The following is a 27,413-nucleotide window of genomic DNA, read 5'->3' as shown; positions in this document are numbered from 1 at the left end:
CACCCTCCCGGGACGGTGGCTCCCTGCCCGTCACACGCTCCGAGTTCCTTTCTGCTCATCGGCACAGGGGAAGCGCCCGGCGGCAGCTGCCTGCTGCAGCCCGAGCGTTCGTGCAGAACTGGAGACAGCCGGCTGTGCTGCACCCCCCCACGCCGCCCTGGTGCCGGCGGTGGACAGAACACCAGGCAGCCGCCGCCCCGACTGCAAGGCATCTGGACGGGCACCGTGGCGCCTGCCTGGGTCCCCACGGGCAGCCTGGGGCTGGTGGGCACGGGCACCGGGCTGCATCCGTACGTCATCTTCAGTGAGACTCTGGTTTGCAATGCAGACACTAACAGATCTCCCACCCGCCGGTTCTCTCCTCAAATGCCAGGAGCACCAGCTCCACCCACGTCTCCCGTGGGTGCCTGGGACCCACATACCTGCGCCATCACCTGCTGCCTCCCTGGTGGGCATCCGCGAGGAGCTGGAACGGAAGCAGAGGCAGATGGGAGGCGGCCGCCCCAGCCGCGTTTCCGCTGCCTCGCCCGTCTCGTGCCAGTCTCACGGCTCCTGGAGTCACCCCCGCAGTGACCCCTCAGGGACGAACACCTCCAGTCCTGAGCCGCCCAGGGCGCGGCACAGCCCCCCAGGGGCAGCAGACCCATCTCCTGTCAGGAGCGGCGCGAAGTGGAACTGAGCCCTGAGGAGTGCACACAGGGAGACCGCTGTCGGGGCTCTCACTCAGTGCAGCCAGGGTCCGGGGTCCGAGCAGGCCACCTGGCTGCCCAGTTGGCTCCCCTGGGCACACTCCAGCAGGCGTGGCTGGGGCAGGGGCGTCCCTGCGGGGACCAGAGGTGGTGACCGTCAAGGGTCTGGCATCAGCAGCCAGCCCAGGACACCTGCTCACCTCCATGACCACAGGCCTGGACGTTCCTGTCAGCAGGTCCCTCCCCTCCCCTCCCCGGGGGCTCCTGGGTGCAGCGCGCTGCCCCGGCCTGGACAGAGGGCTCAGGTGAGTGTCCCCAACACGTGACACAGGAGCAGGCTCGGCCCAGCCCAGGTGGGGACGCGTCCACTTGCACAGGCCCTTCACCAGGTGCAGACGCACACCGGCCACCCGGGGGAGGGGGAGGAGGGGGCAGGGCCGCTCCCCCCTGCACAGCAGCGTGGGGGAGGGGCTCCCGGGCAGTGCAGCTCCAGACCAGGGTAAGGCACAGTCGCACACACTAACTGGAATAAATACTTTTTAAACTTTCTCTCTCATAAATATCCATTAGAACATCTGATAACAGCAGAGGGCTCTGAAATTAACTTAAAATCAAACCAGGACAGTTTCCTGCGTGACTGGATTACCTACGGCCCCACTGGCGGTCCCTGCCGGCCGCGGGCGGGGCCTCAGTCGCGGGGCACCTTGAACTGGTCCTTCTCCCTGCGGATGGCCCGCATGGTGGTCACCGGGTCGGTCTCGCCCGCGTGCTGCTGCACCGTCTTCTCCCTGCGGGTGAGGGCCAGGCTGCGGGCCGCACCGCGCTCGCCCCTCTGCCCTGGAGCAGCTCCTGGGCTCGGGCCGCCCCACCCGGCCGCCCCACCCTCGAGGACGGGGCCCCGCCCCGGCCCGCCTACCTCACGCGCATGAACGGGTTGTAGGTGAACTCCTCGGCGATGGTGGACGGCACCGTGGGCTCCCCGCTGCCGTACTTGTCCTGCACAGAAACCACGGAACTGAGGCGGAGTCCAGGAGGCGGCTGGGGGGCCAGCCCCGAGCTCGCGCGGGCAGAGCGGTGCCTCCCTGCCACCCTGGAGAGGCGAGAGACACAGCTTGCTCCCCTGTTGCTAAGTGGGCAGAGCTGGCAGCTGCCCCATCCAGGGAAGCGCCTGGGCAGCCGCCCGGACGGGGACAGGCTGGGCCCCTCTGAGAGGACGCACACTCAGCCACCAGCCAGCGCCAAGTTCCCACAGACTCTCGCGTGGGCAGGGGGACACGCGGGGGTCTCCGTGCAGCCCTCCTACTGCCAGGCTCCCCAGGAGGCCGCGGGTCAGCTCTCACGCACACCTGCAGTGGAGGGGGTCGCCAGCGGGATGAGGTCACTGCAGACCAGTGCGAACAGCCCCGAGTGCTCTAAGACCACTCCTCCTTTCCCCTAAACGTCTTCCTCCCCTCCGAGGAGGGAAGGCGACTCCCAGCAGAGCCCAAGGCGGCCACAGGGCCCTCAGGACAGGGGGCAGGTGCTGGCCCCGCGCCCCCTGCTGAGCACCTGTTCAGGGCCCGGCTCCGGCTCCACTTCTCAGCCCCAAGCCCCAGCTCTTGGCAGGGATTTGGGGAGCTTTCTGTTTCAGTCCCTCTGCCTTTCGAATTTTTTTCATTGGGGGGGGGGGAGAGAGAGAGAGAGGTCTTCTGCCCGCTGGTTCACTCCCCCAGTGGCCACACGACCAGCCCCGGGTGAGGCCAGAGCCAGGAGCTTTCTCAGGTCTCCCACGTGGGAGCAGGGGCCCAAGCTCTCGGCTGCTCTCCCAGGCACAGTAGCAGGGAGCTGGGTCAGAAGCCGGGACTCGAACGGGCGTCCCTATGGGATGCTGGCACTGCAGGCCATGGCTTTAACCTGCTGAGCCACAGTGCCAGCCCCCGAGTAACTTTTTAAAAAAAATTGTTTTAATTCCTTAAAGACATAGTAATGTCGCTGTTTTTCCCACAGAAGCAGAAAAAGGCCCCACGCAGCACAGTTCATGAGGGGCAGCGTCCACCGGACACTCAACACCTGCTAGGAGAAAGACAGGGATGGACAGATGGCACCAGAGAGAGGGGGGAGAGAGATGGAGGGGGGGAGAGATGGAGAGATGGCACCAGAGAAAGAGAGGGAGAGAGGGAGGGAGGGAGGGAGAGATGGACATACAGAAAGCACCAAAGAGAGGGGGAGAGAGAGAGACAGAGAGAGAGAGGGACAGACAGCACTGGGGGGGGGATGGACAGACCTCACCAGAGAGAGAGAGAGACAGCACCAGAGAGAGAGAGAGAGAGGTGGACAGATAGCACCAGAGAGGGGGAGACAGACACCGAGAGAGAGATGGACAGACAGCACTGGGGGGGGGGGGGGGGATGGACAGACCTCACCAGAGAGACAGACAGACAGACAGCACCAGAGAGAGAGAGGAAGGGACAGACAGCAAGCACGGGGGGGGGGGGGGGACAGGCAGCACCAGAGAACGTTAGTTGTAGACGTTCCTTCCACTTTTCAGTGAGTGGAGGTTCTCATAAAATTTTGAAAAGGCTAAATGTTAACACAAATACAACGCACGCACCAAAGATGACACACACTTCCCGCCTACTTCACCGGAGGGTAGTGGAGGCTACAGAGCAGGTTCTGCGGGGCGGGGGGGGTGGGGGGTGGGAGCAGACCCAGAGCAGCTCCAGAGCCAGAGAGCGGCCCGGGCCCCTGCCACCCACGGGGACTCCTGGCTTTGGCCTGGCTCCCCACTGCCCCCGCCACTACCACCTAGGGAGCGACCAGCAGATGGAAGTGGCCCCTCCCCGTAACTCAAACGAATAATTTTTTTAAAAAGGTTGACCTATAGCAGGTAAAGCCGCCGCCTGCAGTGCCAGCATCCCGTGTGGGCGCTGGTTCGAGTCCCGGCTGCTCCACTTCCCATCAGCTCTCTGCTGTGGCCTGGGAGAGCAGGAGAAGATGACCCAGGTCCTTGGGCCCTGCACCCGGCTTTGGGTCAGCGCAGTTCTGGTCGTTGCGGCCATCTGGGGAGTGAACCAGCGGATGCAAGACCTCTCTCTCTCTCTCTCTCTCTCTCTCTCTCTCTCTCTCTCCTTCTCCCTCTGTGTAACTCTGAACTTCAAATAAATAAATCTTAAAAAAAAAAAAAGGTTAACTATAAAACTTCAAGGAAAACACAGGAGAAAATGTTTTTACCTTGGGATAAGCAAAGATTTCAAAGACCATAAACAAAAAAACTAACATATTTGACGTCTTCAAAATTAGAAATATTTGGGGGCTGACACTGGCGCCGCAGGCTAAGGCCTCCACACCGCAGCTCCACTTCCGGCCCAGCTCCCGGGACACCCCGCGAGGCAGCACATGATGGCCCACATGGCTGGGCCCCTGCCACCCGTGTGGGAGACCAGGATGGGGCTCCTGGACCCCCACTCAGCCCTGGCCCAGCCCCAGCCTTTGCGGGCATCTGCACAGGAGCCAGCAGATGGGGAGACCCTCTCTCTCTGCCTCTCACTTTTTAAAAATGTGTTTCTAAGAAAAAACTACAAACCAATACCCGCAATGAACAGACACAAACTAGAAACACAATATATAAGACGACTGCTACAGGATGACTAAGGTTTGTCCAGAGGGCAAAGTCGATTTCACATTTAACACTGACCGGGTATTTGACAAACTCCACGCCCCCTCACTGTGAAGGCTGGCGCGCCGCCCCCCTCACCTCTCCAGGCCCCTGCACCTTCCTGAGACCAGAAGAGGCTCCGGCTCCTGGCTCAGCCTGGCCCAGCTCTGGCCACTGCGGCCGTCTGGGGAGCGAACCAGCAGAAGGAAGACCTCTCTCTCTCCCTCTCTCTGCAACTCTGTCCCTCAAATAAATAAATAAAATCTTTAAAAAACATTTTAAAAAGTGATCCAACTATTGGAAGGGCCGGCATGGCGGAGCGATGGGCTGACCTGCAGCCAGCGTGCCGGCACCAGCACGAGTGGCGGTTTCGTCCTGGCTACCCCGCTTCCCAGCTCCCTGGGGGAGCAGCAGCAGATGGCCCAGCACGTGGGCCCCTGCCACCCAGTGGGAGACCCAGAGGGGGTTCCAGGCTCCTGGCTCCAGCCCGCCTGACCCTGCTGATAGGCCTATGTGGGGAATGAACCAGCGGAGGGAACCACTCTCCCCCTCTCCTAACTCCGCCTTTCAAAAGGAGAAAACCAGTCACAGGTGGGACCATGAGCTGGCGCTGGGGGCAGACCACACACGTGGCCCAGCCTTGCCAGGGAAGGCGCCGGGAAACTCAGGACAGGACAGCTTTCCCGACAAACACTGCTGAATGTCGGACACCCAGGTGCCAGGAAGTGCCATGTCTGCCCCTGCCTTAGCCCAGACACGGCGTCCCCGCGACACGCATCCCGCGGCGCTTCCAGGACACAAACCCTGAGATGAACACACTGACTTCCCCCAAGTATGAACGCACGCCACAGGAAGCAGGTGGACAGTGGCTGTGGGCGTGGCGGGGACGACACAGGCGTCAGCGCTCCAGACAGGACCTCCTGTGCACGCGGGGCTGACAGCCAGCGCATGCGTGGCGTGCACTTGCCTAGGAAACGCTACCGCACGCAGAGTAAGGGCCTCACGGCGGGGCACCGCTCACTACGCAGCTGACGTACCAGGGAGGATCGTCCTGTGAGCTCCCCCAAACCCAGGTGACCCAGAGAAACAGAGCGGCCTTGCCCGCCCCACCCCGCCCCGCCCCGCCCCACAGGAGGCAGCCACACCTGGGCCCGCAGGGGTGCACGGTTCACGCATGCAGAGTATGGGGAGGGCCCGTGCTGCTCCCTGAGGATCAAGAGACCCCTCACTGGCCTGGGCTGTGCTGCGACCCTGGGCAGAGCGCCTGGGGCCCCGTCTCAGCTTTCGACCGCATAGACCCTGGACGGCAGCAGGTGCCGGCTCAACTCCCTGGACTCCTGCCTTTAGCTGCGAGCCCCGGCCTGAGTCCCAGGCTCCCAGCGTTAGCCCTGCTGCAGCCCAACCCACACGGGCTTCCGGGGACCAGAGATCGGGGCCGTCCGCCTTGTCTCCAAAGCGTGCAGGGCCAGTGCCACGGTGCAGCCGAGCGGCCCGGGCAGCGCCGGCACCCACATTGGTGCCGGCTCGAGTCCCGGCTGCGGCACTTGGGACCCAGCTCCCTGCGGGTGCCCTGGGAGGCAGCAGAGGTGCTGGGGCCCCTGCACCCACGTGGGAGACCCACATGGAGTTCCTGGTTCCTGGCCGTCTGGGGAGTCCCGGGGGAAGGCCCCCCTCTGTCACTCTGCCTTTCAGACAGACGTGTGCATTTCAAGTGCAGGCCCCACGCAGTCAGAAGGGTCCGGGCTCAAACCCAGGTCTGCTCGCTGGGTCCGTGGATGCAAGGTGTCTGCCTGCTCTGGAGACCGGGCCCCCACGGCAGGGCCCGCGGAGCACCCACCTTGGCCCAGGCCAGCTTCTCCCGCACGGCGGCGTTGCCGGGCTCCACGTGGCGTGCGAACTTGAGGTTGTTGATGGTGTACTCGTGGCCGCAGTAGACTTTCTGCGGACAAAGCCAGGGCCTGAGAGCAGGGAACGAGCCTGCCCTGCCCTGACCGCTCCTCAGGGACGCAGGGCCCCCGGTCACGGCCCCCTCCCCGCCCGGGCTGCGTACCGTGTCGGGGGGGAGCCGGCCCAGGACCTCGAGCAGAGCTCTGTACATCTCGTCCGCGGTGCCCTCGTAGAACTTGCCGCAGCCCGCCACAAACAGAGTGTCGCCTGCAACAGCGCCAGACAGCCTGGCCTCGGGGCGCAGCCCACACCCCAGAGAGGCCCCAAGGCCACCGCCCCACCCTCCCCCACACTCCCCGGAGGCAGCAGAGACCACAGCCAAGACCCGGCCTCACAGCTCCGCCTCCGCCCGCCGGGCCTCCGCACCTCCCCTGGCCCAGCGTCCTCGGACACAGACCTCACTGGTCCTGCCCACGAGCCTGCAGGCTTCTCCCTCCTCACCTGCCCCTCACGCCTGCCCAGGCTGCCCCAGAGCTCACCGGCCACAGCTGGTGTGCCCACAGGCGGGCCCTGGAGAGCAGCTCCCTGTGCTGCCACGGCGGGGGGGGGGGGGGGGGGGGCGCAGTGAGCAAGCACAGGCTGCAGCGCTGTTCTCCAGGGCTAGAGGGCGCTCCTGGCTCCCACTCTCCCACAGCCAAGCACCCACTTGTCAGGTCCCCTTCCAGGGAGCTAACGGGGCAGGGCCAGGCTAGAGGGCGCTCCTGGCTCCCACTCTCCCACAGCCAAGCACCCACGTGTCAGGTCCCTTTCCAGGGAGCTAACGGGGCAGGGCCAGGCTAGAGGGCGCTCCTGGCTCCCACTCTCCCACAGCCAAGCACCCACGTGTCAGGTCCCCTTCCAGGGAGCTAACGGGGCAGGGCCAGGCTAGAGGGCGCTCCTGGCTCCCACTCTCCCACAGCCAAGCACCCACTTGTCAGGTCCCCTTCCAGGGAGCTAACGGGGCAGGGCCAGCACCCACGACCACGCATCCCACCTGGGCCTCCCTGGGGACAAGGGACCCCCAGAGGGTGGGCAGGCCCGAGAGCTCCAGACTTCATGGAGAGCAAGGGCGGCACAGCTGGGCGGTCCCCACCCTCCCTCTGCTGCGCACAGCACCTGCGGGTTCCTCCCACCCCTTGCAGTCCAGGCTCCTAGTGCGTGCTGCAGCCCCAGTTGCTCCCCCTGCGGCTCAGCCCTGCCTCCCCCCTCCCCTCCCCTCCCCCCAGGCATGGCAGTGCCAAGCCCGCCTTAGCCTCTGCAGGGGAGCTCGGCTGCCACCGCCCCGGGGTCTTTCCCCTCAGCTCAGCTTGTGGGGGCGCCACCAGCCCTCACTGCCTGCCCAGACGCCCCTGCACCTTGGTCCACTTCTCATGCACTACGAACGCAGTCGCATGTGGGGCAGTGCTAAGCTTCCCTCAGCGCCGCCATCCCACGTGGGCGCCGGTTCGAGTCCCGGCTGCTCCTCTTCCAGTCCAGCTCTCCACTGTGGCCTGGGAAAGCAGTGGAGGACGGCCCAGGTGCTTGGGCCCCTGCACCCACGTGGGAGACCGGGAGGAAGCTGCTGGCTCCTGCTTTGGCCTCGCCCAGCCCTGGCAAAGGCCATTTGGGGAGTGAACCAGCGGCTGGGCAAGCTTGCTCACTTCCTCCCTGATGGTAACTCTACCTCTCAAATAAAAAAAGTAACCTAAGGACACCCTGCTCTGCCAGTCACGGTGATGCCGGCGACAGGTGGAGCCAGTGTCCCCAGCAGTCAGGCCTCCCAACACCTTCTAGTGCAAGGGACAGTCCTCAGGAAGCCGGCCGCGGCGGCCATGGCTCCCTCGCACCTGCTGTGGGCCCGGGCGGGCGTCTGAGCAGAGCCTGTCCCTGCCTCCCCTCACGGGACCACAGCCCAGCCGGCCGGGCCGCCTGCACACCACAGTGAGGCTGGGCCTCTTCTCTCCCTTTTACAAACGGAAAGGGGGCGGGAGGCCGCCACGGGGCCAGCAGGACAGGGAGAGGGAATCTCACAGGCCTGGGACCACCTGCAGACTCCCAGACCCCCGCGTCCCCCCCAGCCCTCGGGAGTCGCCTGGGACCACCTGTAGACTCCCAGACCCCCGCGTCCCCCCCGGCCCTCGGGAGTCGCCTGGGACCACCTGCAGACTCCCAGCCGGGCCACTGCCCGACACTGAGCGCATGGCGGCACCTCATGCCCCGCCTTCCCTGGCAGGCCCCACGCAGCCAAGGCCAGTCCTCAACACGCCTGCTCTGAGGGTTCACAGCTGACAGGACCATCCCCAAGAGGCCGTTCTGCCCCACGGCGCAGGGTGGGCACCCCAAAGCTATAGGAGCCTGCCACACCCAGGCTCCACCCCCAGGCCATGCCCACCTCAGCGGGAGGTCTGTCCCCCAGGCACCGCCACCGTGTGCTGGGAGGACCAGACCAGAGCGAGCAGACAGGCCCCCAGGAGCCACCCCACACAGGTGTGGAGCAGAGCCCCAGGCTCCACCCCAGGACGGCGCTCCGCCCAATGCGGCGCTGAGACAGGCAGTCCGCCCTGCAGGACGCGCGGCGCCCGGCACGCACACGCCGCACTCACCTGTGAACACGGCAGGCGGCTCCGCACTACCAGGCTTGCTCACCAGGTAGCAGATGTGTCCTGAGGTGTGGCACGGGGTGGACAGGCATTTGACGCTGAGAGACCCCACCTAGAGTGAAGCAGGCCACGCGTGTGTGCAGCACGGCGGGCAGTGCCACGCGCGAGGCCACGGCAGAACCGCAGGGCTCAGTGCGGTGCCTCACTCCCGCTGGGCTGAGGCCAATGGAACCCAGCAGGGCCGCGTGGTTTTCTCCCCCATCCCAGCCACCCAGTCCACTGCGACGCCGAGGGCGGTCTTGCCGGGACGTGCCGGGTGGCCACACTTGCCACACCCCGCAGAGCCACGTGCGGCGCGGTGACGTGCGCAGCTCCCTCTGCTCTCAGCTGAGGCAGGCCAGGGAGGGGCGTGGAGGGGACGGCGCCGCTCACCTGCAGCGTGGACAGGTGCGTGACCTTGTGCGTCAGGGCCCCAATGCGGTCATCGCCTCCGTACACCTTCAGCCCGGGCTCCAGCTTGAGCAGCTTCTCGTTCCCACCGGCGTGGTCCCTGCAGGCCGAGCGGATACCTGGGCCACCCGCGGGCTGGGGCCGGGGGAACCGGCCTGCTCCCGAGGCCTGGCCACACGGGGCTGCTGTGGCCGAGCTCGCCCCTCGGAAGCAGAAAGACGCCCACCCACGCGGGGAGCAGGCATCCACCCACGCGGGGAGCAGGCGTCCACCCACGCGGGGAGCAGGCCCCACAAGGAGCGTCCTCACTCCAGCCACCGCCTGCCGTCTGTGAAGGGCGGGAACCGCTCACCAGCACCTGGCAACCCCGAGGCGGGGTACCCAGGCCTGGGCCGCGGGAGGCAGCTGGCGGTCGGTGAGGAGGCCAGGACCGATCCCCCAGGGCTCCCAGCTAGCTCCCAGGTGCGGCTCAGTCTGCGACCCACTGCCCTGGCACAGGAGTGTGGAACAGCAGCGCCAGGCGCCAGGAGCACCCCAGCCAGCTCGAGCTCCACCTGTGTGCTGGCACACCGCAGGCCGGGGGCCTGGTGGTCAGCAGCCCACCTCCCTGCAGGTCCACCGCGGGTTGCTGCCGCGCAGAGCGGTCAGTGCAGGGCAGCAGCCGGCTTCTGCAACAGGTGTCACACACGCAGCCCAGGGCTCGGTGCAGGAAGCCACGACACTGCGCGGCCCTGCGCGCTGTTAGAGCCCAGGCGCCAGCAGGAGGCGCCGCTGCAGGAAGGGGGCCCGGCCAGCTCACAGCCCCACCCCCAAAGATCAAGCGAGGCCCCACGGCCCAGCTGCTGGCCTGAACCAAGAGCCCCGCAGGCCGTGTCCACGCAACACTCCCGGCCAGACACACCAGGACTGGCCTCGAGGAGAGAGGGTGGGGAGCCAGGGCGCCCTCCTGTGGCTGCCTTCACGCGATTATTTGGGAAAGAATTAAGAGCCCAATAAACATGTCTTCCTGGCTTTGAAGAACCTCAAAGGTTTCAGAAGGCCAGCACCAGCCCAGTGGAGCGCCAGGCGGAGCCACTGCCCACGACGCGGGCGTGCCCCTCACAGCGCCGGCACAGCGCCCTGCTGCGGGCCCAGTCCCTGCTGACCCCACTGGGAAGGCAGTGGCCTACGTGCTCGGCCCCTGCCACCCACGTGGGCGCCAGTGGCTACTAGCTCCTTTCTGCCCAGACGAGGAGGCCGATATCCACTGCACGCCCCCAGGGCATGGACAGGCAGCTGCTGGGGTCCCCTATCCCCACGGCCCAGCAGGGGGAGAGGCTAAGGAGGCGGCTGGCCTGGCCCTCTCCCCTCTCCCTCGTCACAGAGCCCACTACCCAGCCCAGCTGGGGCCCCCCGTGTGCTTGCTTGAGACACAGCTGGGGGGAGGGGCTTCCAGGGCAGACACAGGCCGGGGCCCGCACTTACCAGTGGTGGTGCGTGGTGAGTACCGTGGTCAGCTTCACACCGTGTTTCCTCACCGTGTCTAGAACCTGCGGCCCCAGGGGAGGCAGGGCAGAGGTCACATCCCGGCCCTGGTGCAGTGCCAGGCCCAGGCCTCCAGGGCAGCGGGGGGAGTGCCGGTCCCTCTCGGTCCCTCCCACGGCCCTGCAGCCCGGCGCCAGCACCCCTGAGGGCGGGAGGCTTCCAGCAGCCACACGCAGGGCCTTCAAAGGCCCACGTGTGTGGCTCTGGGTGGCAAAACCTTTGCCCTCTCCCGCCCCCTCTGCCCACCCTCACCAGAGCAGGCGGCCACTGGTCTGTTTTTCTAGAACTCAATGGGCCTGGCACAGCTGCCGGGACACCACGTCCAGGACCCCGCCGCGGTGGCCCGGTGCCAGGAGAGCCAGCAGCCCGCGCACCTTCTGGGGCTGCACCGGGTCCACGATGGCGGCCTCCTTGGTGTCGTCGTCGATCACCAGGTACATGTAGTTGTCCGTCAGGGCGGGCAGCAATTGGACCTTCATGGCACCCTGCTGCACCGTCACACTCCTCCTGAAACCCGAGAGGCAGACCAGGGGTCCCAGCAGGCCTGGCCCTGAAGGCAGAGGGCAGCCTCCGGTCAGCGTCCGCCCCGGACCAGGGAAAACGAGTCACGCTCACACCGGGACATCAGCCGCTTCCCCGCCAGCCCAGCCTGAGCCCTTCCCTGGCCTCCCGAGTGGGCCACGCCGGGTCTAGGCACCAGGCCGGGAGACTCGCCCAGCAGGCTCTGCCGGCGTGGGTGTGGGATGCGACTCCAAAGTCTTTCTAGCAATGCAACCACTGACTCCGAAACACACGCCCACCCCCCAGTCTCAGCCCTGAAGTGGGGCACAGAGAACCCCAGGGCAGGCCCAGGGACCCGGCCTCTCCCAGAAGGGACCAGAGGGCGGCAGCCCCCAGCAGAGGGCCACAGCTCCAGCGCGGGCGTCCCACGTACCGCGCCACCGCTGACCGCAGCAAGGTGTCCACTCCCCCTCTGACACCAGCTGGGCAGCCCCCAGAGCCACCTCCTGGCGCACAGCACAGTCAGCATTTTGTATGCCCAGCTCTCTGGGGTCCTCTCCCTCCCCGGCCGGTACTGTCCCAGCGCCCTGCAGGGCGGGACCCCCTCCCCGAAGTGGGGGCGCCGGACCGGACCACACACCGCGGACGGGCAAGTCCAGCTCCCCAGGGGCCGTGAGCGCCGGGGGGACAACCTGGGGCCACCCGGACACTGTCGCCTAACCCAGCGCGGCCTGGAAGACCTACAGCCGCCCTGGCCTGCGCGGGCAGACGCCACGGACCTGCAGCCCTCGGTGCGGGCCCGGTCCGCGGACACGGCTCGCTGGCCGCAGGGGCGCCACGACCGGCCCGGCCCGGGCCCCTCACACGAGCGGCCCTGGCCCCGGGGACCTCGGAAAACAGGCTCTGGAACCCTGACAGCTGTCAGCGAGGCCGGGCTCGCTCCGCGCCTCGCGACCGGCCCCCGGCGCTACCTCAGCCGGACGTCCAGTCGTCAGGTAACGTCAAGACCCCCGCCCCGCCATGGGCGAGGCGCCGAGGCCGCCCTGCCGGCCACCGGGGGACGCGGGGCGCGCGGGCCCCACCTGGGCCAGGGGCCGCGGCCGGCGGGGCTCCCTTACCGGGCGCGGTCCTGCGGCCCTGGCACAGCCTGACTCACGCCCGCGCCCCTGCGCTCGCTCCCGCGGCCCGGCGGGCAGCGCGGACTCAGGCACCTGCGTCAACAGAAAACGGCGTCAGCGGGCGCGGCCCAACGGCCGTCCACGCGCCCCTGCGCCCGCCAGGCCGCCCCGGGGCCAGCCCCGCGCCGAGCCCGGCCCACCTACCCAGGCGGGCGCAGGCGGCTCCCAGTGCGGCGAGGCTCCGACGGCCGAGGAGGCAGCGGCCGAGAACCATGACCCGAGCCGGGCTGGACAGACGGCCGCGCCGCTCGGGGCCACACAACGCCGGCGCCGGCGCGCTCAGCCAATCAGCGCCCGCCTCGCCCCGCCCCGCCCCCGCCCCCAGCCAATCAGCGCCCACCTCGCGCAGACTCGTACCGCCCCGCGCCGCCCCCAGCCAATCAGCGCCCACCTCGCGCTGCCCCCAGCCAACCGGCGCGCTCGCGTCCGGCCGCGGCCGGCGTCGGGTTCCGGCGGTGGGCGGCGGCGTCCGCCTGTCCGGGCCCGGGGCTGGCGGCCGGAGGTCAGGTTGCTCCGAGGCGGCGGCTGGACGGTGGCTCCCCGGGCCGAGCAGCGGGTAGGGCGGGCAAGCGCTGACGGGACGGCGATCCTCGGCCGCGCGTCCCCTCCGGGCCGCCGTAGGCGTCACGTGACCGCCGGGCGAGCGCCATGGCGGCGCCGAAGCCGCTGTCCCGCTTCTGGGAGTGGGGGAAGAACATCGTGTGCGTGGGCAGGAACTACGCGGAGCACGCGCGCGAGATGCGCAGCGCCGTGCCGCGCGAGCCCGTGCTGTTCCTGAAGCCGAGCAGCGCCTACGCGCCCGAGGGCGCGCCCGTGTTCGTGCCCCCCTACACGCGCGACCTGCAGCACGAGCTGGAGCTGGGCGTGGTGGTGGGCGCGCGCGCGCGCGCCGTGCCCGAGGCCGCGGCCATGGACTACGTGGCCGGCTACGCGCTGTGCCTGGACATGACGGCCAGGGACGTGCAGGACGAGTGCAAGCGGCAGGGGCTGCCCTGGACCCTGGCCAAGGGCTTCACCTCCTCCTGCCCCGTGAGCGCCTTCGTGCCCAAGGCGCGCGTGCCCGACCCGCACCGCCTGCGCCTCTGGCTGCGGGTCAACGGCGAGCTCAGGCAGCAGGGCGACACGGCCGCCATGCTCTTCTCCGTCCCCTACCTGGTCAGCTACGTGTCCCGGGTGCTGACGCTGGAGGAGGGGGACCTGCTGCTGACCGGGACGCCCGAGGGCGTGGGGCCCGTGAAGGAAGGCGACACGATCGAGGCGGGCATCGAGGGCGTGGTCAGCATGCGGTGCGAGGTGCGGCCGTGGCAGGCCTGAGCGCGCCCAGGCCCGGCGTCGCCAGCTGCAGCAGCGGGACCGGCCGTCTTGTGCGCAGTCTAGGAAGTGGACTAGCCCAGGGGCCCGGAGGAGCTGGGACCCTGCGGAGAAGAATCTCAAGGCTTCGTGACCGTGGCCGAAACTGGACTCCAGGGGCGTCGCCCTAGAAAGGGCAGAACCGCGGGCCACGCCGCCGTCCCAGGTCCCTGGACTTGGCCATCAGCAGGGGACCGCGGGCCACGCCGCCGCCCCAGGTCCCTGGACTTGGCCATCAGCAGGGGACCGCGGGCCTCGCCGCCGTCCCAGGTCTCTGGACTTGGCCATCAGCAGGGGACCGCGGGCCTCGCCGCCACCCCAGGTCCCTGGACTTGGCCATCAGCAGGGGACCGCGGGCCTCGCCGCCACCCCAGGTCCCTGGACTTGGCCATCAGCAGGGGACCGCGGGCCACGCCGCCGTCCCAGGTCCCTGGACTTGGCCATCAGCAGGGGACCGCGGGCCACGCCGCCGTCCCAGGTCCCTGGACTTGGCCATCAGCAGGGAACCGCGGGCCTCGCCGCTGCCCCAGGTCCCCCGGGTCAGCTATGGTGTTCATGTGCAGGAACTGTGCCCACGCGGCCACGGGATAGTCAGGGAGAGGTGGAGAGAAAGCAGGTGGAGAGGTCGCGGCTGGCTTGAGGGGTCTGCCTTAGCCCTTGGATCCGGTGTTGGGAGGGTAGTTTCCTAATTCTGTTAGCCAAATAAATCTGTTTTGTGTGGCTTGGAAGTGTGCTCTTTCCCATCACCCCCAGGAGGGAGGTCTGTCCACCTTTGACCTTCGACCTTCAGCCTCCTGAGCAGCTAGCTGCTCTGCTAAAGGTTAATCAGCACCCCAGCCAGAGATAAGGGAGCCCTGGGAGCAGGTGGGGGTGGGGTAGGGAGCCCGGGGAGCAGGTGGGGGTGGGGTAGGGAGCCCGGGGAGCAGGTGGGGGTGGGGTAGGGGGAGCGGGTGGGGGTGGGGTGGGGTAAGGGAGCCTCTTGGGAACGGGATGGCGGGGCTGCCCTTGGCTCCTGCCCACCCTTGTTGAGAAAACAAAGCGTCTTGGCAGGACGCAGGGCTGGCCGCCCAGGGCGCCCGTTGCAGCCCAGTCCTCCGTGCACCCGGGAGGCGTTTGGCCTGGAACAAAGCTGAGAACATCTGATTTAGTAATAATTTGCCAAGCACTTAGTGCTGCTGGGCCTTGTGCCAAGCGCACGGTATGTTTCTGTGGATTATGGAATGCACAATACATCCGCCCGCCGCTCCTGTCCCCATAGGAGAGGCAAAGGTTTAGATGCAGGAGCCAAGAGGCCCCGTGTAGGTCACTCAGCTGCGTGGCAGTGCCAGGAGGTGACCCAGCTGTCCCAGACCAGAACCTCAAGTCTTGACTGCACGCAAGTGCACCTGTAGTGGACGCCCAGGCTCACGTGTGCGTCACTGAGGTGATCCCACGGTCGGGTCTGTCTACCAGGCGTCGTGCGCTCTTACCTACTCTTAGTTGTTGTGGTTTTAAGCTTTTATTTATTTGGGAGGCAGAGTTAGAGACAAAGGCCCCCCATCCGCTGGTTCACTCCCCAGATTGCCACAATGGTCAGTGCTCAGTTGATCTGAAGGCAGGAGCCAGGAGCTTCCTCCCGTCTCCCATGCGGGTGCAGGGCCCAAGCACTTGGCCATCCTCCACTGCCCTCCCGGGCCACAGCAGAGAGCTGGCCTGGAAGAGGGGCAACCGGGACATGAACTGGCGCCCACGTGGGATGCCGGTGTCGTAGGCGGGAGCTTAGCCCGCTACACCACAGCACTGGCCCCTTAATTAAATTTCTTCTAATTGCTTAGGGCTACACGTCTACTACAGAAGCTCCAGCAACTACAGGGAAACAGACGGACGCTGCAGCCGTCTCTACCCGGCGAAGCCGAAGTGAACCATTCGGCGCGCGTTCCTCCAAACCCGGGGCTGTAACTAATTGTTGAAGTGGATTTGCTCACAGCAGACGTTTCCTGACGTTTTGCTGTGTGCAGTGTCTGTCTACACTGGTATCTTCAGTGACAGACGACGCTGAGTCAGCTGTCCATCTCTGAGCACTGAGCACTGAGCAGCCCGTTTGTTCTCTCCTCTCGCTGGGTTCCCGTAAGTGGACAGAGGGTGGACGCACGTTCCAGGTGCAGGTGGCATCCGTGCGAGTGCTCAGGGGAGAGGCTGCACGGTGTAGGTAGGGGCAAAGGTCACACGTGGCCTCCCTCGGGAGGTGGCACAAGCCGGCACCCAGACTGCGTGGTGCCCGGGGGCAAGGCTGCCCGGCCGGTGCAGCAGTGTCTGCCGCAGACAGCTGACGTCGGCGTCACAGGCTCAGCACAGCAAGTGCTTGGTGCAAGAGTCCAAAATACACCCGTCCCAGGATTCCCGGAGCTACTGAACTCGTGGTAACCCTGCACCCAGAAAATGCATCTCCCCAGTTTGTTTTGAATGAATTCAGACCCATGAAAATGCAGAAAGATCAATACAAAGGACTTCGTGTACCCTTTGGTAGATTCCACAGCTGTCAACATTTGCTACGTCAGTTCTCTGTGTGTGGCTATATATTTCGATTTCCCATATACAATAAACCATTATCACACTTAAAATTACGCCCTGGTACATTAGTGCGTACAGAACATAACAGCTGTGGGGGGGGTCAACACTGGGGCAGTGGGTGAAGCCACCACCCGTGACACCGGCACCCCACCCCGAGCACAGTCTGCGTCCCGGCTGCTCGGCTTCCAATCCAGTTCCCCCGAAAGCAACAGAAGATGGCCCACGTGCCTGGGCCCCTGCCGCGCACGCTGGAGACCTGGAGAGGGCTCCAGGCTCCTGGCTTCAGCCTGGCCCAGACCTGGCCACTGCAGCCATTTGGGAGTGAATCAGTGGATGGAAAATATTCCTTCCCTCCCTCCCTCCTTCCTTCCCTCCCTCCCTCCCTCCTTCCTTCCCTCCCTCCCTCCCTCTCTGTTGCTCTGCCTTTCAAATGAAACAAGAATAAACATTTTAAGAGAATTTTTAAACAAAATATGGTCAGTAAATAGAGGTGTACATGATCTCTCTCTCTTTTTTTTTTTTTTTTTTTTTTTTGGACAGGCAGAGTAGACAGTGAGAGAGAGAGACGGAGAGAAAGGTCTTCCTTTTTCTGTTGGTTCACCCTCCAATGACCGCCGCGGCTGGCGCACTGCGCTGATCCAAAGGCAGGAGCCAGGTGCTTCTCCTGGTCTCCCATGGGGTGCAGGGCCCAAGCACTTGGGCCATCCTCCACTGCACTCCCGGGCCACAGCAGAGAGCTGGCCTGGAAGAGGGGCAACCGGGACAGAATCCGGCGCCCCGACCGGGACTAGAACCCGGTGTGCCGGCGTCACAGGCAGAGGATTAGCCTAGTGAGCCGCAGCGCCGGCCTACATGATCATTTTTAACAACTGCACCTCACTGAGGTCACATACCCCAGAAGCAGAGCGTAACCCAGGGATTCTTGTTCAGGACTTCTTAAAATTTTTTCATTTATTTGAAAGGCAGAGTTACAGGGAGTGGGAAGGGGAGGGGTCTTCCATCTGCTGATTCACTTCCCAAATGTCTGCAATAGCCAGAGCTGGGCGGGTCTGAAGCCAGGAGCCAGGAGCTTCCTCTGGGTCTCCCACACAGGTGCAGGGTCCCAAGGACTTGGGGCATCTCCTGCTGCTTTCCAGGGGCATTAAGGACTGGAAATGGAGCAGCCAGGACACAAACTGGTGCCCACATGGGTGCTAACAATGAAGACAGCAGCTTAACTCCACCACAGCGCCGGCCCCATCCACTGCAAGGACGGCCCACCTACAGCTAAGCACGTGAGAGATCTGGATTATGTGCCAGGCTCCCAGCTTTGGCTTGAACCAGCCCCAAGTCCCAGCCAGCAGCAGATAGGCTGGCACATTTTCTCTGTCTCTAAAAATAATTTTAAAAAAGTAATTAAGGGCCCGGCACTGTGGCGCAGTAGGTTACTCTTCCACCAGCAGTGCCGGCACCCCATATGGGCGCTGGTTCTAGTCCCGGCTGCTCCTCTTCTGATCCAGCTCTCTGCTATGGCCTGGGAAGGCAGTGGAAGATGGCCCAAGTCCTTGGGGCCCTGCACCTACATGGGAGACCTGGAAGAAGCTCCTGGCTCCTGGCTTCGGATCAGCACACAGCTCCGGCCGTTGTGGCTATTTGGGGAGAGAACCAATGGAAGGAAGACCTCTCTGTCTCTCTCACTGTCTGTAACTCTACCTCCCAAGTAAATAAATAAAATCTTTAAAAAATAGGCCAGTGCCATGGCTCAATAGGCTAATCCTCCACCTAGCGGCGCCGGCACACCAGGTTCTAGTCCCAGTCGGGGTGCCGGATTCTGTCCCGGTTGCCCCTCTTCCAGGCCAGCTCTCTGCTGTGGCCCGGGAGTGCAGTGGAGGATGGCCCAAGTGCTTGGGCCCTGCACCCCATGGGAGACCAGGAGAAACACCTGGCTCCTGGCTTCGGATCAGCACGGTGCGCCGGCCAGAGCGCGCCAGCCGTGGCGGCCATTAGGGGGTGAACCAATGGCAAAAGGAAGACCTTTCTCTCTGTCTCTCTCTCTCACTGTTCACTCTGTCAAAAAACAAAAAATCTTTAAAAAATAAAAGTAATTGGGGCCGGCGCCGTGGTTCACTAGGCTAATCTTCCACCTGCAGCGCTGGCATCCCATATAGGTGCTGGGTTCTAGTCCCACTTGCTCCTTTTCCAGTCCAGCTCTCTGCTGTGGCCCGGGAGGGCAGTGGGGGATGGTCCAAGTACTTGGGCCCTGCACCCGCATGGGAGACCAGGAGGAAGCACCTGGCCCCTGGCTTTGGATCAGTGCAACACTGGCCATGGCGGCCATTTCGGGGGTGAACCAACGGAAGGAAGACATTTCTCTCTTTCTCTCTCTCTGTCTATAACTCTAATAAAAAAGTAATTAAAAATAAAGATGATGGTCAGGACAGAGGCTCCAGGGTCTGGGTGAGGAATGGGGTCCACACTGCTGTGGTGCTTGTTCTTTTTTATTATTATTATTATTTTTTGATGGGCAGAGTGGACAGTGAGAGAGAGAGACAGAGAGAAAGGTCTTCCTTTGCCGTTGGTTCACCCTCCAATGGACACCACGGCCGTGTGCTGCTACTTTCTTGAGTGCCTGCGTTCTGGCTAACGTACAGCTGAATTGCAGACACTGACCGGCTGGTGATATTTATTTCATCCACGTGTGAGCTATACTTGGTGAAGCACTTTGGATTCAGTGTGGCTGGACTCTTGGGTGTGGTCTGTTGAATAAGCAGTGGCGCTGCCCCTAACCAGTGAGGAGCTGACTGAGCCCTTTGCTGGCTGCTGGGCTCCAGGCTGTGGCTGCAGCCCGGGAGGCCTGCTCCATCACGCAGCACAGCCAGAGGTGAGGCAGCGGGAGCAGCTGAGGCCCTGGGCTCGGAGCCCAGACCCTGGTGCTTCCGGACCTGCTGCTGGAGTTCAGGGCTCCAGGGCCGGCAGATCAGCTCCAGACACGACCTGAGTGGCATCCCTTCCCTGTGTCCTGAGCTGCTGGACGTGGCCCAGTGGTCAGGTGCCACCTCCACCTTTGCTTAACGGGGGGTCAACTGCCCTCACTCCTCCACAGTTGCATGTGGTAACACCCAGGGAAACACTGTCGGCAAGGTAGGTTTCTCTCCCAAGACCCACTTTATAAAGGAGCTTCCTAGACTCACTTTTCCCTTTTTCCAATCCTGAAGCGGTGACGGCAGCCTCTGGGAGCGCCAGCCCCAGCACAGCCGGCCGAGCCGCCTGTGTCCTAGCACCCTGCATGGGGCCACCCCTGGAAGCTCCGGACACTCAGGTAACCTTTGGAGCTGGTCCCCCTGCTGATTCAGACTCACGAATCCCAGCCCCACACTGACCGCCACACCACGGCATGGTCAGCGTGTCCTCACAGAAGGGAAGGGGTCAGCAAGGCTGCACGCGACGCAGTGGTCACGCTGCGGCAGACGTGGCCCCCGCCCTGGCCTGGCCGAGGACCTGATGCCACACTCCATGGTGGTTCCTAGAGGCTCTCGTCTTCCAGGGACCAACGTGGCAAGTGGCCTAAGGAAGAAACCATTCATCCCGCACGAGAGACTGGGCTTGTTTATTAGCGCAAACATTCTCCAACGTGGGAGGGCACAGGGCAGCGCAGTGGAAGGGCCTTGTGAGCAGCAGGCTCGGCTGGGGGCTTTCAGACTTGCCCCAGACTAACTCCAGGAGGAGGCACAGCCACAGTTCATAGGAACGCTTCCAGCATATGTAAACAAAATATATTTATCCATAATTGTCAAATTAACATTCTATTTTAAAGAGTCAAAACTCCAAACTTCTCCAGAGTTTAAAACTACATGGGGGCCGGCGCTGTGGTGTAGCAGGTAAGGCCACCACCTGCAGTGCCGGCATCCCATATAGGCGCTGGTTTGAGTCCTGGCTGTTCCACTTCTGGTCCAGCTCTCTGCTGTGGCCTGGGAAAGCAGTAGAAGATGGCTCAAGTCCTCGGGCCCCTGCACCGGCATGGGAGACCCGGAGGAAGCTCCTGGCTCCTGGCTTCAGATCAGCGCAGCTCCAGCTGTCGTGGCCATCTGGGGAGTGAACTAGCAGATGGAGGACCTCTCTCTTTCTCTCTGCCTTTCAAATAAAATAAATAAATCTAGAAAAAAGTGATATGTGGTTTTAAAGGTGTCCTTGTCCAGACAGCTGCCGACTGGCCTCCACGGGGTCTGCACGCACACATGAGAGAACGCTGGTTCTCAGCCCACCCCTCGCTCTGGGCGAGGAAACAAGCTGTGGGGAGAAGAGAGACACAGAGGGTGAACTGTGAGGCCACCAAGTTTATAAAGCTGAACACCAGTGGCCAAGGGGCCTGCAAGAAAGCTCTGTCTACAGATGTTAGCATACACTTCTCACAACTGTAAGACATTGAGAAGGGTTCCAGTCTCAAGAAAGCTCTGTCTACAGATGTTAACATACACTTCTCACAACTGTAAGACATTGAGAAGGGTTCCAGTCTCAAGAAAGCTCTGTCTACAGATGTTAACATACACTTCTCACAACTGTAAGACATTGAGAAGGGTTCCAGTCTCAAGCAGAGAGCATGGGAGAGAAATTACAGCTTCTGCCAGGGATTTTGCAAAGAGCCCTAACATTTTCCATGACCTTCCTCTTAAGCAGGAAACTGGGATCACAAACCCAACCTGTAGAGGAAAGAGCTTACTGTGCGCTGACCGCCAGCTGTGACAGACATGAGCAGGCAGCACTGACACACAGTCAGGCCACAGGTTAGCACAACACGGTGTATTACTGCTGCTGTTTTGCAATTTGCAAAGCACTTCCACCAACATTTCATTTACTATAAAGTGGGCAGATACGCCAAACACTCATTTCCAAGAAGAGAGAGAAACATGTGCTAGCATAAGGAAAAACTGAGGAGGCCTGTGCAAGGGCGACCCAGATAGGAGGAGGTCTGCAGGGTGGCACAGCAGGGCACCCTGGGAGTTATCTGCTCCTGGGGCCCTACACCTGCCACGGCACAGGCTGAGTGTGCTTCAGCTGTGGGTGGTGGGAAGCTGATAATGACGCGAGTGATGCTGTCCATGCAGGTCCAGGGAACATTTCCTGGGTGTAGATGCATTGATGCTGCCCTGTAAGAAATCCATCTCAGCATTTCTGATGTGTCTATTCTTTTGATTTTCCTTTGAACCTTTTTTTTTTTTTTTTTTTTTGACAGGCAGAGTGGACAGTGAGAAAGAGAGACAGAGAGAAAGGTCTTCCTTTGCCGTTGGTTCACCCTCCAATGGCCGCCGCAGCCGGCGCACCGCGCTGATCCGATGGCAGGAGCCAGGTGCTTCTCCTGGTCTCCCATGGGGTGCAGGGCCCAAGCACTTGGGCCATCCTCCACTGCACTCCCTGGCCACAGCAGAGAGCTGGCCTGGAAGAGGGGCAACCGGGACAGAATCCAGCGCCCCGATCGGGACTAAAACCCAGTGTGCCGGCGCCGCAGGCGGAGGATTAGCCTATTGAGCCGCGGCGCCGGCCCCCTTTGAACCTCTTTTTAACATACTAGTTCCTTCATCAAATAGAGTTAAATGAAACCTAATATTTTATTTTTAAGTTTTTTTTTTTGTTTGTTTGTTTGTTTTTGTTTTTTGACAGGCAGAGTAGACAGTGAGAGACAGAGAGAAAGGTCTTCCTTTTTGCCATTGGTTCACCCTCCAATGGCTGCTGCAGCCGGCGCATTGCGCTGATCCGAAGGCAGGAGCCAGGTACTTATCCTGGTCTCCCATGGGGTACAGGGCCCAAGCACTTGGGCCATCCTCCACTGCACTCCCGGGCCACAGCAGAGAGCTGGCCTGGAAGAGGGGTAACCGGGACAGAATCCAGGGCCCCGACCGGGACTAGAACCTGGTGTGCCAACGCTGCAAGGCAGAGGATTAGCCTATTGAGCCACGGCGCCAGCCAGTTTTATTTTTTGAAAGGAAGAGTTACGGAGTAAGAGAGAGAGAGAGAGAGAGAAAATCTTCCATCCACTGGTTTACTTCCCAAATGCCTCCAACAGCCACGGCTGGGCAAGGCCAAAGCCAGGAGCCCAGGACTCCCATATGGGTGGCAGGTGCCCAAGTACTTCGGTCATCCTCCACTGCTTTCCAGGCCCATTAATGCATTAACAGGGGAAGCAGAGCAGCCTGGACTTGAACCAAACTCTGATATGGGATGCTGGCATCACAGGGGGAAGCCGAACCCACTACCCCCATGCCACAATGCCGGCCTCTGTTCATTTTAATTTTGTTTGGGAGTTATGGTTTTGTCCTTTTTTGAAATCATTCTTTAATGCTGATATCAAACATATAAGGAATTTTAATACTTTGTTTTTTGTTTCTGGAGATTTATTTGAAGGCAGAGTGTCAGAGAGAGAAGGGGAAAGACAGAGATAGGGGGATTTTTTTTTTTTTTTTTTTTTTACAGGCAGAGTTAGACAGTGAGAGAGACAGAGAGAAAGGTCCTTCTTTTTCCGATGGTTCACCCCCCAAATGGCTGCTACAGCTCCGAAGCCAGGAGCCAGGTGCTTCTCCTGATCTCCCATGGGGTGCAGGGCCCAAGCACTTGGGCCATCCTCCACTGCACTCCCGGGCCACAGCAGAGAGCTGGCCTGGAAGAGGGGCAACCGGGACAGACTCTGGTGCCCCAACCGGGACTAGAACCCGGGGTGCCAGCACCACTGGCGGAGGATTAGCCTAGTGAGCCATGGCGCCAGCTGCGAGGGATCTTCTACCTGCTGGTTCATTCCCCAAATGACCACAATTGCTAGAGGTAGGCCAGGTTGAAGCCAAGAGCCAGGAATTCAATCTGTATCTTCCATGTGAGCTGCAGGGACTCAAATATTTGGGCCATCTTCCACTGCTTTCCCAGGCCACTAGCAGAGAGCTGGATTGGAGGAGGAGTAGCCAGCGCTTTGATATGGGATGCTGGTGTCACAAACCAGTTTAACCCGCTACATCACAAGTGCTGGCTTAACCCACCGTGCCACAGCGCGGGCCACCATTACTTTGTTTTAAGACATTAAAATGAATTCTCTCTGAACTCACTCCAATGGAACCATTTTGGGTACCTATTATTTTAACTGAAATATAATAAATATATAAATATTCAGTCTGGATAAATATTTTGTTATTGTTATATTAACAAAATAGTATTAAGTTCCAACTTTCTAAATTATATGTTCTGTTCTAACTGATTATAGCAATTGAAATAGTATTTGAGTTTCATGGTCTTTATCACATCTTGTGATGTGGTACAACCACTTTACAGCCACTTAAAATCTTTGTTAAACCCAACTGAAATGTTTTAAATATATTCTTTGGAAAGTTACAATGCCCATTTACTTGAGGACAATGTGTCATGTTTGGATCAAGTTTGGAAAACCATAAGTACCTTCCCATGAATTTATTTACTTATTTGAGAGTCACAGAGACCCACAGAGAGAAATTTTCCAACTGTTGTCTCAGTCCCGATTGCTGCCAGAGCTGGGGCCTGTCAGGGCCAGGAAATCCACCCAGGTCTCCCGTGTGGTGTTGTGGCAGGGAGCTATCAACCTGAGTCCCCAGCTGAGGTGCCCCCGGATGCGCATCAGCCTGAAGCTGGAAACGAGAAGAGCGCCGGGACTTGCACCCAGGCACTCCAATCTGAGATATGGGTGTCCCAAGCAATGTCTTTTTTTTTTAAGGGTTATTTATGTATTTCAGAGTCAAAGCTGGAGGGGAGAGATTGATCTTCCATCACTGGCTCACCCCCTAGATGGCTACAATGACCGGGACTGGGCCAGGCCAAATCCAGGAGCCAGAGCTTCACCCCCAGGAGCTGACCCTCATGGGTGCAGGGGCTCAAGAACTTGGGTCATCTTCCACTGCTTTCCCAGGCCATTAGCAGGGTGCTGGGTCAGAAGTGGAGCAGCTGGGACATGCACCAGCATCCATATGCGATGTCCATGTCACAGACGGCAGCTTTACCTGCTAAGCCACAGCACTAGCCCCACCCCACCCCCTGCTGCAAGAGTAGCACAGCCACCAGGCTGAATGCCTGCTCTGAATTTAAATCGACCAGACTCATTGACAACAGGTCTGGAGGGACTCTTTTATCTGGAAGGAAAACTCACAGTTGGTCAAAGAGCCAAATGAATCGGCTTCGGGAACAGACAGTGTTCGAGGTGAGATGGGAACAGACAGCGTTCAAGGTGAGACGGGAACAGACAGCATCAAGGTGAGACGGGAACAGACAGCGTTCGAGGTGAGACGGGAACAGACAGCGTTCAAGGTGAGATGGGAACAGACAGTGTTCAAGGTGAGATGGGAACAGACAGCGTTCAAGGTGAGATGGGAACAGACAGCGTTCGAGGTGAGACGGGAACAGACAGCGTTCAAGGTGAGACGGGAACAGACAGCGTTCAAGGTGAGACGGGAACAGACAGCGTTCGAGGTGAGATGGGAACAGACAGCGTTCGAGGTGAGATGGGAACAGACAGCGTTCAAGGTGAGATGGGAACAGGCAGCGTTCGAGGTGAGATGGGAACAGACAGCGTTCGAGGTGAGATGGGAACAGACAGCGTTCAAGGTGAGATGGGAACAGTGTTCAAGGTGCGAGGTGAACGCTGGAGGAAACGCTTCCTCTGTCTCAGTAATGACGAATCCTCAGACGAAGGTCCTGGAACACTGGGGAGGCCCTTGATGACTCCATGTCTGCGGCCTCTGCTGATATGCTTAAGGCTGCAGGAGAGGAACCCTGGAAGATGGCAGAGCAGCTCGCAGGTTAGGATTCAGGGTCTCTGGACTCAGAGCTCTGCGAGGTCTGCCTTCCCTCACACTGCACACTGCCTCTTTCCAGCGGCTGCAGGACATAATGTGATATCATTGTGCTGTCCAGCAGTGCAATGTATGCTTATGAATGTTTGGATTTTTCTCTATATTAAGATCTAGTACAGCAGTTATCGGTGAGCATAACTCACATAAGCAAGAGCACAATAACTTTCAGGAGCAGGAAAGATAAAGAACTGGAGAACCACAGAGGGAAAGGGTGCAGGCTCTGTGGTCACATGTTCTGGTCCACTCTCCTCCCTGCACCAAGGAGGCAGTCTGACTCTTCTCCCCTTGTCCCTTGAGTGCTGCAAGCCCATGGGCCTCCAACCCTGCAGTGTCGCCAGTGCCACAGGAGCTGCCTGTGACCCTCCAGAGTTGTGGTCACAGAATTTTACACACTCCCAAGGTCACTAACCTCACCACCCTACAGGCCTTGGTGCAATGGAGCAGTGCAATGAAGATTCAGACCAAGAAGGAGTCTAAGCATTTGACTGTGCCTCACCAGGCGCAGAGCAGGGGTGGGGGTAGGGTGACCCAGCCTTGCTCCTACAGCCTACAGCCTTGCCTTAGAGACATCACGCTCAGTCCTTGTCTTTGGTGTCATTTGTCATTCCTTTATACCATATTTTAAAAAAACCTGATTATCCACCATTTTTAGGGTAACTAAATTCCCTCTACACATCTGGGAATCGGCACTGGCACTATGGCAGAAGTAGGTTAAACCTCCAGTTGCAGCATTGGCATCTCATATGGGCCCTGGTTTGAGCCCTGGCTGCTTCACTTCTGACGCAGCTCCCTGCTATGGCCTGAGAAAGCAGTGGACGTGGCCCAGGTGCTTGGGCCCCTGCACCCACATGGGAGAACTGGAAGACGCTCCTGGCTCCTGGCTCCTGGCTTCGGATCTACCTAGCTCTGGCTGTTGCAGCCAACTGGGGAGTGAACCAGCGGATGGAAGACCTTTCTCTCTGTCTCTCTGTATAACTCTGCCTCTTAAATAAATAAATCTTTAAAAAATAATAAATTCTCTATTAGGTCACAGTCTAGGCTTTCCTTATTGTTTGAATATATATAATACAGTACTGTAAAATACACTAACTTTTAAATAAATTTTGCTTCTTTCCAAAAGAAGTTGCCACTTTAACGCTGTTTTCTGTCCGTCTGTCATTGCAAGAAACTCATTGACCTGTTAGAAAAAAAGATCAAACATTTCTGAGGTTGACATACATAACTCACGGTGACAATGATGTGAGATCTAAACCTGCTCACTAGGAATGAAATCTCACGCAGTGATCAAGCCCAGTCCTCCTGAGACAGGGGGCGACACAAGCAAAGCTAAAACAGGGTCCCCACAGCTAATCAGGTGCTCAGCGAGCAAAGCCCCTCAGTGACGTGGAAACATAATTTGGAACAAAACTCAATGCTAAATTTCATGAGATGGTTTTAACAATTAAAAAAACAAGTGCCTACCATCAAATGCACATGCTATCCTCTAAGTATCTGCTGCTGATCTACAGCTGCAGATCCGGAAGAAAACCACAGGGGCTACACAGGCTGTGCCGGTGAAAATCCACTTCTTGAAGCCACCTGACAGCTAAGTAATGTCTCCATCACACTGTGTTAGCCACTGCCACTTGATACAGAAAATGCCACGTTTATTCCTCCTTGTTGGCTAGTGTTTCAGTCACTATTCCTAGCAGTCAATGTTATCTAGGATTTCGATATACAATATCTGAATATTCATTAAAACAATGTTGTTTAAATCAAGATCCTCCCCCCCACCTGCCGACCTCTTTATTAATGAATAAACTTCTATCTATCAAATGTTCACCAAAATAACCTAGACCTGGGGGGAGGAGAATTCATTTCAAAATATTGCTAACACTTCTTTTTTTGGCTCTTTACCGTGCAGCCCAAGGTCTCCTCAGCGACACTTCCTGAGAGACTGCAGGAAGGGAGGGTGCCTGTGTGGTCAGTCACATCCATCAGCATGTCGAAGCTGGAAAAATTGGATTTATATCCCAAGGAGTCTCTGTGGCAAGTTGTACAAGTATTCGATGCTGCATTTACAATATAACCACAGCCAGAACTGCAAAGAAAAGACCATGACAAACGGTGATGGCCCTGACGGACACATGATACCACTTGCAGAACTACTTACTGCGTGTGGAACACTTGGCCAATGCTCACTGCTGTGCAGGACAAGA

At 60.5% G+C, this 27,413-nt stretch overlaps 3 protein-coding genes across 11 annotated transcripts in view; 1 reads left to right on the top strand and 2 right to left on the bottom strand.

Moving 5' to 3' along the window:
• Positions 1-1,213: 1,213 nt before the first annotated feature.
• HAGH (hydroxyacylglutathione hydrolase) lies at positions 1,214-12,778 on the bottom strand. Of its 7 annotated transcripts, XM_051830310.2 has the most exons (10): positions 12,626-12,728; positions 12,422-12,514; positions 11,177-11,352; positions 10,743-10,807; positions 9,261-9,378; positions 8,832-8,940; positions 6,374-6,477; positions 6,161-6,262; positions 1,606-1,685; positions 1,214-1,477 (listed from the first exon to the last, which is right to left on the bottom strand). In XM_051830310.2, exons 3-10 carry the CDS (start codon positions 11,279-11,281, stop codon positions 1,378-1,380), a joined length of 783 nt encoding a protein of 260 aa, XP_051686270.1. In that variant the 5' UTR covers positions 11,282-11,352; positions 12,422-12,514; positions 12,626-12,728; the 3' UTR covers positions 1,214-1,377. The 7 variants fall into 7 exon arrangements, with proteins under 7 accessions (XP_051686270.1, XP_069920243.1, XP_051686269.1 ...); XM_070064142.1 differs by lacking the exon at positions 12,422-12,514 and having other exon boundaries at positions 6,157-6,262; positions 12,626-12,778; XM_051830309.2 differs by lacking the exon at positions 12,422-12,514 and having other exon boundaries at positions 12,626-12,778.
• Positions 12,779-12,868: 90 nt separating this feature from the next.
• On the top strand, positions 12,869-14,559 carry FAHD1 (fumarylacetoacetate hydrolase domain containing 1). The gene has a single exon (XM_070064144.1). The coding sequence runs from the start codon at positions 13,130-13,132 to the stop codon at positions 13,793-13,795; it is 666 nt and encodes a 221-aa protein (XP_069920245.1). The 5' UTR covers positions 12,869-13,129; the 3' UTR covers positions 13,796-14,559.
• A 5,389-nt stretch (positions 14,560-19,948) lies between these two features.
• The window catches only part of MEIOB (meiosis specific with OB-fold), a 32,336-nt gene continuing 24,871 nt past the window's right edge, over positions 19,949-27,413 (bottom strand). For 2 of the 3 annotated variants that reach the window (XM_051830261.2, XM_070064135.1), the window contains 3 exons: positions 27,112-27,295; positions 26,306-26,392; positions 19,949-20,647 (listed from right to left, as the gene is read on the bottom strand). In XM_051830261.2, coding sequence (XP_051686221.2) covers positions 20,537-20,647; positions 26,306-26,392; positions 27,112-27,295 — 382 coding nt within the window. In that variant the 3' untranslated portion in view covers positions 19,949-20,536. Of the gene's footprint in view, positions 20,648-26,305; positions 26,393-27,111; positions 27,296-27,413 lie in introns of those variants that run through there. The other variant, XM_051830262.2, reaches the window with a different exon arrangement.

This window comes from Oryctolagus cuniculus, chromosome 19 (assembly GCF_964237555.1).
Source record: "Oryctolagus cuniculus chromosome 19, mOryCun1.1, whole genome shotgun sequence".
Lineage (NCBI taxonomy): Eukaryota > Metazoa > Chordata > Mammalia > Lagomorpha > Leporidae > Oryctolagus > Oryctolagus cuniculus.
This window is presented reverse-complemented; position numbering and strand designations above follow the sequence as displayed.

Excerpts from the sequence above, each read along its gene's own strand:
- HAGH (XM_070064142.1), bottom strand. The coding sequence starts at position 12,695 with ATGGTTCTCGGCCGCTGCCTCCTCGGCCGTCGGAGCCTCGCCGCACTG. Across the intron at positions 6,478-8,831 it reads GCCGCCTGCCGTGTTCACAG|GCGACACTCTGTTTGTGGCG; the intron begins GTGAGTGCGGCG and ends GCGCTGTTGCAG. Across the intron at positions 1,686-6,156 it reads GCTGGCCTGGGCCAAGGTGG|GACAAGTACGGCAGCGGGGA; the intron begins GTGCTCCGCGGG and ends GTTTCTGTGCAG.
- FAHD1 (XM_070064144.1), top strand. The coding sequence starts at position 13,130 with ATGGCGGCGCCGAAGCCGCTGTCCCGCTTCTGGGAGTGGGGGAAGAAC.